The sequence below is a fragment of the Chionomys nivalis genome, chromosome X (assembly GCF_950005125.1).
Source record: "Chionomys nivalis chromosome X, mChiNiv1.1, whole genome shotgun sequence".
Lineage (NCBI taxonomy): Eukaryota > Metazoa > Chordata > Mammalia > Rodentia > Cricetidae > Chionomys > Chionomys nivalis.
Window position 1 is genome coordinate 20,270,956 of NC_080112.1, and position 13,821 is coordinate 20,284,776.

The 13,821-nt window shown below is 43.2% G+C and overlaps 1 protein-coding gene across 1 annotated transcript in view; it reads right to left on the reverse strand.

Moving 5' to 3' along the window:
- The window catches only part of Smc1a (structural maintenance of chromosomes 1A), a 43,174-nt gene extending 29,385 nt beyond the window's left edge, over positions 1–13,789 (reverse strand). The window contains exons 1-7 of the mRNA XM_057759587.1: positions 13,594–13,789; positions 5,497–5,685; positions 5,277–5,389; positions 2,518–2,721; positions 2,191–2,429; positions 451–709; positions 219–359 (exon numbers count right to left, since the gene is read on the reverse strand). Of these exons, the coding sequence (XP_057615570.1) occupies positions 219–359; positions 451–709; positions 2,191–2,429; positions 2,518–2,721; positions 5,277–5,389; positions 5,497–5,685; positions 13,594–13,702 (1,254 nt within the window). The 5' untranslated portion in view covers positions 13,703–13,789. The remainder of the gene's footprint in view (positions 1–218; positions 360–450; positions 710–2,190; positions 2,430–2,517; positions 2,722–5,276; positions 5,390–5,496; positions 5,686–13,593) is intronic.
- Between the last annotated feature and the right edge of the window lie 32 nt (positions 13,790–13,821).

A 13,821-nucleotide genomic window follows, 5' to 3' on the forward strand; every position in this document is an offset into this window, starting at 1 on the left:
AGAATATACGTAAAGCATAGTGCTTAACACACTGTAGCGACCTGACAGATAAAAACTTCTGTTGTTATTGAAACTATCATTATTTCTTTATTTAGGGATTATCACCCCTGATCTTTTTGCTTGTTGTTGATGCTGGGAATTGAATTCAGGGTAAATATGCTAAGCACACACTGCTGCTGAGTTACACCCCCATGCCTCATCCTTTAATTTTTGCCTACCTCTGTCTCTACTTTCTTCCGCTCTTCCAGATCTAGACGGTCCTGGTCAGCTTTCTGATCTCTATTAAACTTCTCCAGCTCCTGAGCCAAAGTGGCTGCTCTCTTGCTAGCTTCTTCTTTCAGTCGGTGGTATTTCTTTACCTGTGTTATGAACAGGAAAAAGAGGACAGCTTACTCAGTCAGCATATGTTAGGTTACTGAGCTTTTCACCTGCAACCCTTTCAAGACTTACCTGATTCTCCTCTAGGGTCAAGTCTCTGCCCTGACTCTGACTCTCTTCCTCCATCCGTTCTTCAAACTCCTGTCGGGCCTTCTCCACGGACAACATCTCTTTCTCCAGTTCATCCATGTCACCCTTACGTTTCTTGTAATGCTTCTGAGCATTTTGCAGAGACTTCTTGGCTGCCTCAAGCTTCTTGATTTTGTGGGAGGTATTCTCTTTGGCTTTGATGTACTGAGGACGCTTCTGATTCAACTCCGAGTCCTTTTCCCTTTTGCCAAAGGAAATAAAGACAATCAGCCCTGCAGAAGGTAGGCTCCCAGGCTTTTCATACCAAAAGAGGGGCCTCGGTATTCCCAGCCAACCTCGTGGAAACACTGTAAAGAAAAAGGGCCTAATGCCTTAGAGATCCTCAAAAACCAACAGCTCAGAGGTGGTGGCGCATGCCTTTAATCCCAGCACTCAGGAGGCAGAGGCAGGCAGATTTCTGAGTTTGAGGCCAGCATGGTCTAGAGAAAAAGTTTCAGGAAAACCAGCCTGTTACACAGAGAAACCCTGTCTCGAAAAAAACAACCAACCAACCAAACAACAACAACAAAAGAGAAAACCAGAAGGATGCAGTTTGAGTACTACCATCATCCTGGCATTCTTGTCATGCCAAAAGACAAAACTACCACCCTTGCTTCAACCCTTGCAACTTTGGGGTTCTTCATGACAACAGATTTCACTGAATCCTGATAAATGTCAAATACTGTCCCATAAGGTCGAAGCAAACCCTAAGACAGGTCTCTCATTAAAAACTTCACAAAAGGGGCTGGAGAGATGGCTCAGTGGTTAAGAGCATTGCCTGCTCTTCCAGAGGTCCTGAGTTCAATTCCCAGCAACCACATGGTGGCTCACAACCATCTGTAAAGAGGTCTGGTGCCCTCTTCTGGCCTTCAGGCATATACACAGAATATTGTATACATAATAAATAAATATTTTAAAAAAAAAAAAACTTCACAAAAGCCGGGCAGTGGTGGCGCACGCCTTTAATCCCAGCACTCGGGAGGCAGAGACAGGCGGATCTTTGTGAGTTCGAGGCCAACCTGGTCTATAAGAGCTAGTTCCAGGACAGGCTCCGTAGCTACAGAGAAACCCTGTCTCGAAAAACCAAAAAAAAAAAAAAAAAAAAAAAAAACAAAACTTCACAAAAAGCCTACGTTTACCGAATTGCCTTCATCTGATCGAATCACTTCTCATCCGATTCCTTTAAGCTCCTAGATACAGTGCTTGTCTCAAAGGTCAGCCCTCTTGTTCATCCCACTTCCCACTGCTTCCTCTTATATGCTAACTTGTCAACACAGAGGCCACTTCTTTTATTCTTTCTTAATTACTTGTATCACACACACAAGCAAGCACACACATTAGTTAGTATATGTGAGCACATGTGTACCCACATGCAGAGATCAGAGAACAACTTGTAGAACTCAGTTCTCTCCTCCACCATATGGATCCCAGTGATTTAACCCAGGTCACTAGGCTTGGCCTCAAGCACCTTTACCCAATGAGCTATGTCAAAGCTGAGCTACCTTACTGTCCCAAGCCTGAATTCTTAATATTCTATTGTATTAACGAAAGCCAAGAAATAGGCCTGGGTCAAGGGGAAAAAAAACAAATTAGTAGAAATACTAGACTCTGAGCTCAAAGGATCCCAAGAGATAGCACAATTGCTAGTTTCCCACAGGTTCCAGGCCTGGGCACGCCTCTTACTTGATCTCCTTCTCAATCTGTTGCTGCTCCCGCATCATTTTGCCCAGTTCTTTCTTCTTCTCCTTCAGCTCATCCTCTACCTTGTCCATCCGCTTCTTGTCCTTCTCAATCTCCTTGTTCTTAGAGGCCAGTTCCTTGTTGAGCTTCTCGATCTCCACTTCATTATGGTACAGCTTAAAGAGCTGCAACTGTACCTGGGCTCGTACCACCTCATCCTTCAGGCGCTGGTAGCGGTCCGCCTATGCAAACAGGAATGGGGACAGGGGATCAGTAAGACACTGCCTTTATCTTAGTCCCTTAGATCTAAGAGGCAGCCAGGCCACTGACCTCTTCCTTCTCTTGTTTGGCTTCCTTGCGTTCAGCTGCAATATTTTTCTTGCGATGGTAATTAAACTGCGTGTCCTCTTCAGCCTTCACCATTTCTTTCTTTCGCTTGTCATACTCCTGTGCTAGCTCCCCAGAGCGACTTATTTCTTCAAATAAAGCTGTCCTCTCCTTAGGGTTCTTCATGGCAATAGACTCCACTGCACCCTAACAAAGGTCAAAACACACTGCCCCATTTAGACCTCTGCTGGCTCAATTCACCCTGCCCACTTCAGAAGTTTATCAACCCTCTTCTCCCCAACTTGTGCCACATTTCAAGGTGTTTTTAAGGATGGGAGACAGAATAAGTACTGAGGATTAAAGGTCAGTATGTACTCCATCACTGAGCTATATTCCCTGTCCTTTGTTTACTTTTCTTATTGTGAGACAGGGTCTCACTAAGCTGTCTAGGCTGAGTTTGAACTTCTTCTGTAGTCCAGGCAAACCTTGAACTTAAAATCCTCTTGCTTTAGGTGGGGGTATGGGCCTGTGCCACCAGGTCAGCCATATTGGGATTTAATGCCAAATTCTCTGCCTCTGAACATAAAGAGACAAACACAAAGGTAACACAGTGCTATATTATGTGCAATGACTAAAACAACCCAGAAAATTCAAGCTTGAGAGGCAAAAAACCTTAAGTAGGGAACTCTATTTGGGAAGACCTTACACAGGTGACATCTATGCTGACGTTGGAATATATGGGAAAACTAACCAAGAAAAGAGGAAAGCAGGCTGGGGAACATAACATAGTCCCAAGTGGTGCTGATACCACTGGTCTAGGAACTATAATTTAAGAACAACCATTCTAAGACAAGAAGAAAGGAATCACTGAACTGCTTTACAGAAAGACAGAGAAGAAAGACTTCTTTCCTTATCCAGCTGAGGGGGAAACAGAGAGGCCAGAATGGAATAAGGAAGCCCACTAAAGAATGTGCTATGACACACGATCTTGGAGATAAAGCAGGCCTCGGTGGGACAGGAAAGGTAAAAAAAACAGCAAATAGTCAATAATGACTTAAAAACACCCAAAGGGGGCTGACTAGGTGGCTCAACAGTTAAGAGCACTAGTGGTTCTTCCTTCCAGAGGATCCAGGTTTAATTTCCAGCACTCACACGGAGGCTCACAACTATCTGTAACTCTAGTTCCAGGGAATCCAACACACTCTTCCATGCACAGTGGACATACACAAACGCAAGCAAAACACTCATACACATAAAAAAAATATTTTTAAATGCCCACAGTCTGGACATGGTGGCATATGCCTTTAATCCTGGACTCAGGAGGTCAGCCAGGGCTACACAGTGAGACCCTATCTTTAAAAAGAAAAAAAAGAAAAAGGAAAAAGAAAGCCCACAGAGGAGAACCAACTACGGTCACATTACTAAAGTAATACATTTCCAGTTGCCTTCTAAATACTTTTCCATATACCCAGAGATAAGTTCAAGTTTTACATCTCATCAAAGAAGCTTCTTCTTGTTTTCTAACCAAGACAATCAGAGAGATCCATAACTGGTCAAAATGCAGAAAATAAATGATCAGAGTGCCCAGTCCCAAATGTATCATCTATAAGACAGGGAACATCTCAGGAGAGGGGGCAGAAAGATTACAGGAGCCTGAAGACCAGGATGACTGCTGCATAACAGTTTCTTCCTGACAGGACAAAGATGGTGTTCCCAAGAACTCTCAACAATATGGCTGTCAGCACAAGACCTGTGAAGACTACTACATCAATGGACACACCAATATGGACAGGGGTTCACTTTCAAAGGTGAACCAATTTCCACACTGCCTACCCCATCCCCACAGGAACAAGATCTCAGCCCTAAAACATACAAATAAGAGCAAATACTAATAAAACAAATATAGGGGCTAGAAAAATGGCCTAGTGGTAAAGAGTACTTGTTCTTGCAGAGGACTCTTATTTAATTCCCACCACCACCCACAAGGTGGCTCACAAACATCTGTAACTCCATTTATAGGGGGTCTGATGCTGCCTTCTGGCCTGTGGGCACCAGGCACACCACACATGTGCACATACATACAAAACATTCATACATATAAAATAAAAATCTTTTAAAAAAATCTTATAGACGCTGGGTGGTGGTGGCACACACCTTTAATCCCAGCACTCGGGAGGCAGAGGCAGGAGGATCTCTGTGCCTGGTCTACAAGAGCTAGTTCCAGGACAGGCTCCAAAGCCAGAGAAACCCTGTCTTTTTTTGGTTTTTCAAGACAGGGTTTCTCTGTGGCTTTGGAGCCTGTCCTGGAACTAGCTCTGTAGACCAGGCTGGTCTCGAACTCAACCACCTGCCTCTGCCTCCCGAGTGCTGGGATTAAAGGCATGCGCCACCATCACCCAGCTGAGAAACCCTGTCTTGAAAAACAAAAAACAACAATAACAAAAATCTATAGATAGATAGACAGACAGACAGATAGAAGAGGTCATAAATTCCAGAGGAGGTGGTTAGAGAGATACAAGAGTTGGAGAGAGGGAACGTGGAAACAATGCAAATACAGCATATAAAATCTTCAAATAAAAATTTTTAAGGATAAAAAATAAAAGTAATTTGCTGAGCACAGTGGTGCACACCTTTAATCCTATTATTCAGAAAGCAGAAGCAGGCAGATATTTTTGAGTTCAAGGCCTGCTTGGTCAACATAGTGAGTTCCAGGACAGCCAGGATTATACAATGAGAACCTGTCTTAAAAAAAAATAGCCCACCTGGAAGACAAGGAAGTTACGAGCTTTGATGAGAATACCCAACTTCTCTAACTCTTCACTGTATTCATGTAGCTGGACAACTTTGTTGTTGATCTTGTACTCAGAAGAGCCCCCTACAAGACAATGAATGAGTTAGCAAGGGTCAGGTAGTCCTCCCATCCTAGCAATGAGTCTATCTGCTTCCTTGGACTCAAAGAGTCTTTTGATCAGCCTTACCCACCTACAATGACACGGGCAAAAGTGCGGTCCTCAGCACCCTCCTCAGAGTAGACCATGCTCACAAAGGCTCGGTTAGCAGCTGGCTTGCCCACAGGAGCTCCATGTATCAGGTCCCGCAGAGTCTTTACCCGCAAGTTGCTGGTTTTCTCACCAAGCACAAAGCTGATAGCATCCATGAGATTTGACTTACCTAAGAGAGAAGGGGATGAAGCAGAAGAGGGAACATTAGGAAGATGGGAAGGGGAAAAGCAATAAAGGACATTGAGAATAGAAATGTGTTCTTTTCTATTCTATTTTCTAATATCAGACTAATGGAAAAGAGAAAATAAACTGTTGTCAGAAAACTGGGCCAATGACTTAGGAAAAATAGTTCCTTTGCAGTTAAATAAATTACTTGTAGGAGCCAGACACTAAAACCCCATATAAAGAAACAAGTATTCATAGAATGGATTGTTCTACAACCTTTACTATGATAACACAGAGGTATTATTTTTACCTTGTAAACCCAGTAGCTTGACCTCAACCATGCAAAAATAAAAGCAGGCTGGACTGAGGGGACAAGACAGAAGAGTTCTAGAGATCTGTTGCACAAAAAAGTGTGACTGTTAAAATGTAACACTGTTAAACTGTACATTAAAAGTGGTTAAACTGGCTGGGTGGTATTGTTACCTGCCTTTAAATCCCAGCACTTGGGAGGCAGAGGTAGGTAGATCACGGTGAATTCAAGGTCAGCCAGGTCTACAAAGTGAGTTCCAGGACAGCCAGGGCTGTTACACAGAGAACAAAAACTGTCTCCAAACAAACAAACAAAGGCTAATTTGGTAAATTTTTAAAAGGGCATGTTCCAGTTATAATACATTATAAAGCACTAACATTGGTTATGAAATGAAATATGTGGCCAAAAAATATTCAACCTAATAAGTAAGTTATTATAATCACACTCAAACCTCTAGGAAATATAGCAAATAAAGGAACCTGATAAACAATACAAGAAAAGCTTAAGATAAAAATAAATTGTGTGGCTAGGTGCAATGGTACATTCTTTAAACTCCAGAACTTGGGAAGAAGAGGCAGGTAGATCTCTGTTGAGTTCCAGGCCAGCCTTGTCTACATAGCAAATTCTAAGCCAGTCAGATCAACATAGTAAGACCTTGCCTCAAGCAATAACAACAAATCAAAACAATCCCCCAAAGACTAGAAAGACTAAAAGGAAAGCAGGTATAGTAGCATGTTTCTAACCCTAGCCCACCTTCAGGGGACTAAAGCAGGAAAATTAAGGATTAAAAGTTCAAGGTTGGCTCAGTGCTCTTCCAGAGTACCCAGGTTTTGGCTCTCAGCACCCACAAGACAACTCACAATCATCTGAAACTCTAGGTTTCAGGGGATAAAACACCCTCTTCTGGCCTCTACCAGCACCAAGCACACGCGTACAGATGGACACACAAGCAAAACACAATAAGAGTTCAAGGTCAAAGCCTTTAACCCCAGCACTCAGGAGGCAGAGGAAGGGAGATCCCTGAGTTCAAGGCCAGTCTGGTCTACAAAGCAAGTTCTAGGACAGTTAGAGAAGCCTTACCTTGAAAAAAACAAGAATTCAAGATCTCCCTTAGCTTTATGAGTTAAAACAAAACAAGATTGTGGCTATTACAAATAATGCTGCTATGAACATAGTTGAACAAATGCTTTTGTAGTATGATTGGGCATCTCTTGGGTATATTCCCAAGAGTGGTATCGCTGGATCTTGAGGTAGGTTGTCTCCCAATTTTCTGAGAAACCGCCACACTGATTTCCAAAGTGGTTTTACAAGTTTGCGTTCCCACCAGCAATGGATGAGTGTTCCCCCTTACTCCACATCCTCTCCAGCATAGGTTGTCATTGGTATTTTTGATTCTAGCCATTCTGGCAGGTGTAAGATGGAAACAACCTAGATTCCCCTCAATGGAAGAATGGATAAAGAAAGTGTGGCACATCTACACATTAGAGTACTACTCAGCAGTAAAAAAACAATGGCATCTTGAATTTTGCATGCAAATGGGTGGAAATAGAAAACACTATCCAGAGTGAGATAACCCAGACCCAAAAATACAAATATGAACCTTCATCCGGAGACAGATGGAGATAGAGAAAGAGATCCACATCGGAGCAGTGGACTGAGCTCCCAAGGTCCAGTTGAAGAGCAGAAGGAGGAAGAATATGAGCCAGGAAGTCAGGACCACGAGGGGTTGGTCCACCCACTGAGACAGTGTGCCTGATCTAATGGGAGCTCACCAAATTCAGCTGGACTGGAACTGAACGAGCATGGGGACTGGGACTGAGTGAGTATGGGATGAAACTGGACTCTCTGAATGTGGCTGACAATTGGGGCAGACTGAGAAGCCAAAGATAATGGCACTGGGATTTGTATCTACTGCATGTACTGGCTTTTTGGAATCCTATTCTATTCGGATGCACACCTTCCTAGGCCTGGATGGAGGGGGAGGGCCTTGGACTTCCCACAGGGCAGGCTACCCTGCCCTTTCTTAGGACTGGAGGGGGATGGGAGGGAGAGTGGGTGAGCGGGAAGGAAATGCGAGGAGGGAAGGAAGTGGAAATTTTGAATGGTATTATTTATAAAGCAATACAGAAAAGAATGACACTACAAAAAGAAAAAAGAAAAAAAAAACAAATAAAAAAAAAACAGGATTATAGGATGTTCCACAACACAAAGGGCCTGCTCTTTTAAAAAACTCGCTATCTGTACCAGGAGTGGAGGTAGGGCTTTACTAGCACACAAGACCCTGGGTTCCATCCCCATTACTAAATAAAGACAAAATAAAACGTGGATGGTACTATAGGTTAATCTTTTATTTCATTTTAGGAAAAAATTTCTACACAGTCCAATTTGGCTTTACAGTCACAAGCTTCTTGCCTCAGCTTCCCACATACTAGGATTACAAGTGTGTGAAATCCCACCCAACTTGAGAGTATAAACTATGATTGGACTCATTCAAAAAAAGAAACATGAACATTTTGGGAAGCAATTAGGGAAGCTTGAATATATATTAGATAAACTGAGCAACTATAGAAGCTTGAAGCTTAAAGAAAAACTAGATAAATGATGACACACAAAAAATTTCCTTTGTTGTAATAATGAAATAGTGATAAGACAGGATAATAATTTTATATGATGCTGAAGCAATTAAAGGGGAAATGCTAAGTCTTTATTTTCAAATGTTTAAGTGGGCACATGAGAGAGAGACAGACAGAGAGAGACAGAGACAGAGACAGAAAGAGACAGACTCTGTATATTGACCAGACTGGCCTGGAACTCAGAGATCCACCTGCCTCTGCCTCCAGAGAGCTGGGATTAAAGTTGTGCACCACCACACCCTGCTACCACATATATGTTTGCAAATGTTCATAACAAAACTTGGAAAGAAGCAAAGGAATAAGAAAACCTATGAACAGGCCATTGAGATGGCTCCACAGATTAAGGCAGTAGCCACCAAGCCTGCTAACCTGAATTTGATCCCCAGGACGCACATAGACAGAAGAGAGAACTGACTCCTGCAAAGCTGTTCTCTGATCCCTACACAAGTACCAAGCTTGCCACCCAAACATAAGGACCTGAGTTTGGACTCTTTAACATCCACTTAAAAAGCTGGCTGTGTTGGTGCATGCCCATCACCTAGCATTGAAAGTGGAGACAAAATACTGAGCTTGTTGGCCAGGCAATACAGCCCAGTTGATGAGGTCCAGGCCAATAAGAGACCCTGTCTCAAAAAATAAGCTGGAGTTGCCAAGTGGTGTCAGGAGACAGAGGCAGGTGATTTCTCAGTTCGAGGCCAGCCTGGTCTACAGAGCAAGGATCAGGACAGTCAGGACTGTTACACAGAGAAACCCTATCTTGAAATAAATAAATAAATAAATAGATAAATAAGGAGTTATTGGGGGGAAAAGACACTAACATCAACCATACAAACACACACACACACAAAATAAATGTCATTTTAAAAAATAATTAAATAAAAACATTAAAGAGGAGCCGGGTGATGGTGGCGCATGCACGCCTTTAATCCCAGCACTCGGGAGGCAGAGGCAGGTGGAGTGTGAGGCCAGCCTGGTCTATGGATTGGCTCCTTAGTTACTGAGAAACCCTGGAAAGGAAGGAAGGAAGGAAGGAAGGAAGGAAGGAAGGAAGGAAGGAAGGAAGGAAGGAAGGAAGGAAGGAAGGAAAAGAGAAAAAAAGAAAGCATTAAAGAGTGAAACTTGATATAATTCTGAGTCTGCTCAGATATGTACCACTGAATCATACATTTGGAAAACGTTTTGTACTTTTTGAAATCACTCAGTCCAGTCTCTTGATTAAATGAGGCAAAAAGAAAGAAATGTACCAAAACAAACAAACTTGAGTAGCAAAATCAGTACAAAGTTTTTGTTTTTTTTTTTTCGGTACAGGGTTCTACTATGCAGCCCAGGTTGACCTGGAACTCAGCAATCTTTTGCCTTAACTGCACAAGTACTGAGATTATGGATGTGTGGCATCAAACCTAGCAAGTATCAGGTTCTCAAACTTTTAAAATTTATGTTACCAAAATTATATCATTAGTATACTATTTTTAACATACTTGGCTTCTTTTAAACATCCAATTTATGTGCAAGCATGAGGAGGTCAGAGGTTGATGGTGGGTGTCTCTTTTTTAAATAACTATTCATCTTATTTTTTGAAACAGGATCTCTCTTGGTCTGGAAGCTCACCAACTAAGTTAGATTAGCTGGTCAGCAAGTCCCAGGTATCCTGCAGTCTCCTCCTCCCCAGTGCTGGGTTATGGGTATAGAGCACCACACCCAGCTTGCTTCCTAAGTGGGTGCTGAGAGTCCAAACTCATGTTCGTGTGGCAAACACTTGACAGACTGAGCCATCTCTGCAGCCTTCTCTTTTGTCTGACAGCACCCTGGACTCTTTTTAATACTTACTAAAATACCAGTGTATAATCAGCTATTTTCTTAAAAATACTACATCACATGATTCATACAACTTTGTGATTCATGTTCACATTAATTACCCAATTTAGCTTATCCAAAAGTCTTAGGAAATAGGCATTTCCTCTGCTTTAAAAAGGAAGAAACCTCCGTCACTCCTCAAGTTAAACGTGCCAGTTCTTTGCTTCAGCTGACAGGGTGACAAAGCAGTCTACCTACATCCAGCTTCAAGATCCAGCTCATTGTCTTTCATCCTGTTACTTGTTTGCTAAAGACCTTCAAAAATCAGCCTGGTGAGTCTGAGGTTGTGACCCAGCTGAAGTGTGTGCTTATCCAGCAGTTTAAATCCAAACGCTGTATTAAACCAGGAGGAAGTGCACGCCTCTAATTCCAGCACTCTGGACGAACTAGAGTTTGACACCAGTATGGAAGATGAGATCCTATCTCAACAAATGAACAACAAACACCAAGATCAATTTGGTGTTCAATAAAGAGCAGATCTGCCAAGTGGTGGTGGAGCATGCCTTTAATCCCAGCACTCTGGAGACAGAAGCAGGTGGATATCACTGAGTTCGAGGCCAACCTGGTCTACAGATCCAGGGCAGCCAGTGCTATAAAGAGAAATCCTGCCTTGGCTGAATGAATAAATAATAAAGACGAATGAATGAATGACAGATGTACTGCTCTACAATCTAGACTGTCTCGCCATTGCAGCAGAAGTAGCACATAACATAAACTGGAATTCGGTCTTTCAAGCACCAATTTCCAATCTTTGAGCTTCTTTCATGAGTTTCAAGGATTAACACCTCACAACTACTCACAATTCTTCAATGCTGCAAACATTTTTCTAATGTGCAGTGTGAACACTAACAAAACATCTCAAGAAATAGCTTCTTGAGGACACTCATACTCTAATGATGAAGATACAAAACAGGTACTATAAATTTGTGACAGAAAATAAAGTCTTAGCCAGGCGGTGGTGGCGCACGCCTTTAATCCCAGCACTCGGGAGGCAGAGGCAGGCGGATTTCTGTGAGTTCGAGACCAGTCTGGTCTACAAGAGCTAATTCCAGGACAGGCTCCAAAACCACAGAGAAACCCTGTCTCGAAAAAAACCAAAAAAAAAAAAAAAAAAGTCTGAGCCAGGAGGTGGTGGCGCACGCCTTTAATCCCAGGACTTGGGAGGCAGAGGCAGGTGGATCTCTGTGAGTTCACGGCCAGCCTGGACTATAGAGTGAGTTCCAGGACAGGTTCAAAAGCTATACAGACGGATGGATGGGCAGACAGAAGGAAGGACTCTGTGCCAGAGAGAGAGAGAAAAAGAGAGAGAGCAATTTACAAAATGGGAACCAAGATCAAGGAGTGCTTTATAGAGCCAAGCTTTGAAAGATATGGAGAGACAGAAGGCAGGTGTGGTATAACACATTCAGCATTTGGGAGGGGGAGGCATGACTAAGAGTTTGAAGCCTAAGATACTGTCTCAAAAAACAAAAGAATAGAGAGGGTAAGAACTCATTTTTCAAAATAGCTGGATTATAATTCTAATAATGCTGAGAGGACTGGATTTTAACAAGTGGCACAATATCAAAACCCTAAGAAATTTAGTGCCATTAACCCTCTAGGCCAGTGGTTTTTTTTTTTCTTCCCAGAGACAGGATTTCTCTGTGTAACAACTCTAACTGTCCTGGAACTAGCTCTGTAGACCAGGCTGGCCTCGAACTCAAAAAGATCCACCTACCTCTGCCTCCCGAGTGCTGGGATTAAAGGCCTGTAACCACCATCTGGTGCCAGTGGCTCTTAAATCTTGTTGGGGAAGGAAGTAACCTGTCATCATCACCCCCATCCCTGGACCCTGGCACTGTTAGGAGACATTTTTGATGGTCACTTCTGGGAAGTGGACCTGCTGTCATTTAGAGGGCAGAAGCCAGAAATACAGCTCAACACAGGACCAACCCCACTGCAAAGTGTGCTGCTCAAATGCCAGTGTTGGGAAACGTTGCTCTAAGCAGAGAACAAAACACAGGCAAGAGTCCAGGGAAAATATTTGCTATAAGCTACTTTAAGGCAAGACTGGCCTGCCAGGCTAGAAAAAGAGTAAACTAGAGCATCTCTGGAGTGGAGGAACACAGCCAAGATTCCCAACTGACATTTCTAGGGATAGGTAAGAGGAGTTCACATGCTATAAAACATTAAGACACGATATATTAAGATATCAATTAATATATTTTATACAATTATATATGATTACTAAGATATTAAGATGATTATCAAGATATTAAGATAGTAGACTTAAGTATGAAAAAATAGGCTTACTTACTACCAAAATCAATTTAAGCTATCAGCTTAACCCCTTTTCTACAGAGCATTTATAACAGCCTAAATACATTTTGTACTTTATCTTCTATAGTAAGTTTGCTGCGATCACGGACTTGGCTTATTTTCCGCATAAACTTAACCAATAAACCCCGAAACATTCAACAAATGTGGCAAGCCAACAAGTTCAGATTCATTACGGCTTCCTGATACGAAAGGAACAAATCGAGGCAACAATGTCTTAAGTGCGTAGGGGGCGAGGGTCGGAATTGCACTCTGTTGAGCAGAGCACTGGGTCTAAAACTCCAAAGTGCCGCAGCTGAAAAGAAGGAAAAGGAACTGGAGTGTTCTAGTGAGACGCGGGGGTGCGGAGGGAGGCTGGCTAAAACAGAGAGTAAACTACTAGAGATCCGACGCACGGCAGAGATAACGGTCCCAAAGTTTCCCAGAGGTGTCAAATTTAAGACCAGGAAGGTGGAACAAAACAGACCGGAAAGGAGCCACCGGCCAAACACTGGCAGCAAGTTCCAGGAACGCCTCTTTTGGCGGGAGGGGTTGTGGGCGGGGCAACGCACAGCTCGGCCCATACCATTCCGGACCGAGGGGTCTGCACAAAACTCGGCCAACTGACATCTGGGAAGAGACTCAAGTTAAGTGCATGGCTGAAGGGGGAGCGAGTTCGAGCTGAATAATACCAAGAAGAGCAAGGGACATTTGAGGGTTCACAACGTCTCAGGTTGCATGGGATAGGTTCTACTACTATGGAGACAGACAGGGGGACCCGACCGGGACACCCACAGGGCCGCAGCCGGATTTATCTCACCAGAGCCATTGGGTCCAATGATGGCGGTGAACCTCTGAAATGGTCCGATAATCTGTCGACCCTTGTACGATTTAAAGTTCTCGATCTCAATCAGTTTCAGGAAACCCATGGCAGCGGCGCTACCGTAGGAGAGGCCGCCCCTCGCTCCTGGGAACCGAGGTTAGCCCGCGCGGGAAATACCGCGGTGCAAGCCGGGTGTACGGTAAACCTCGCGATAATAAGTAGAAG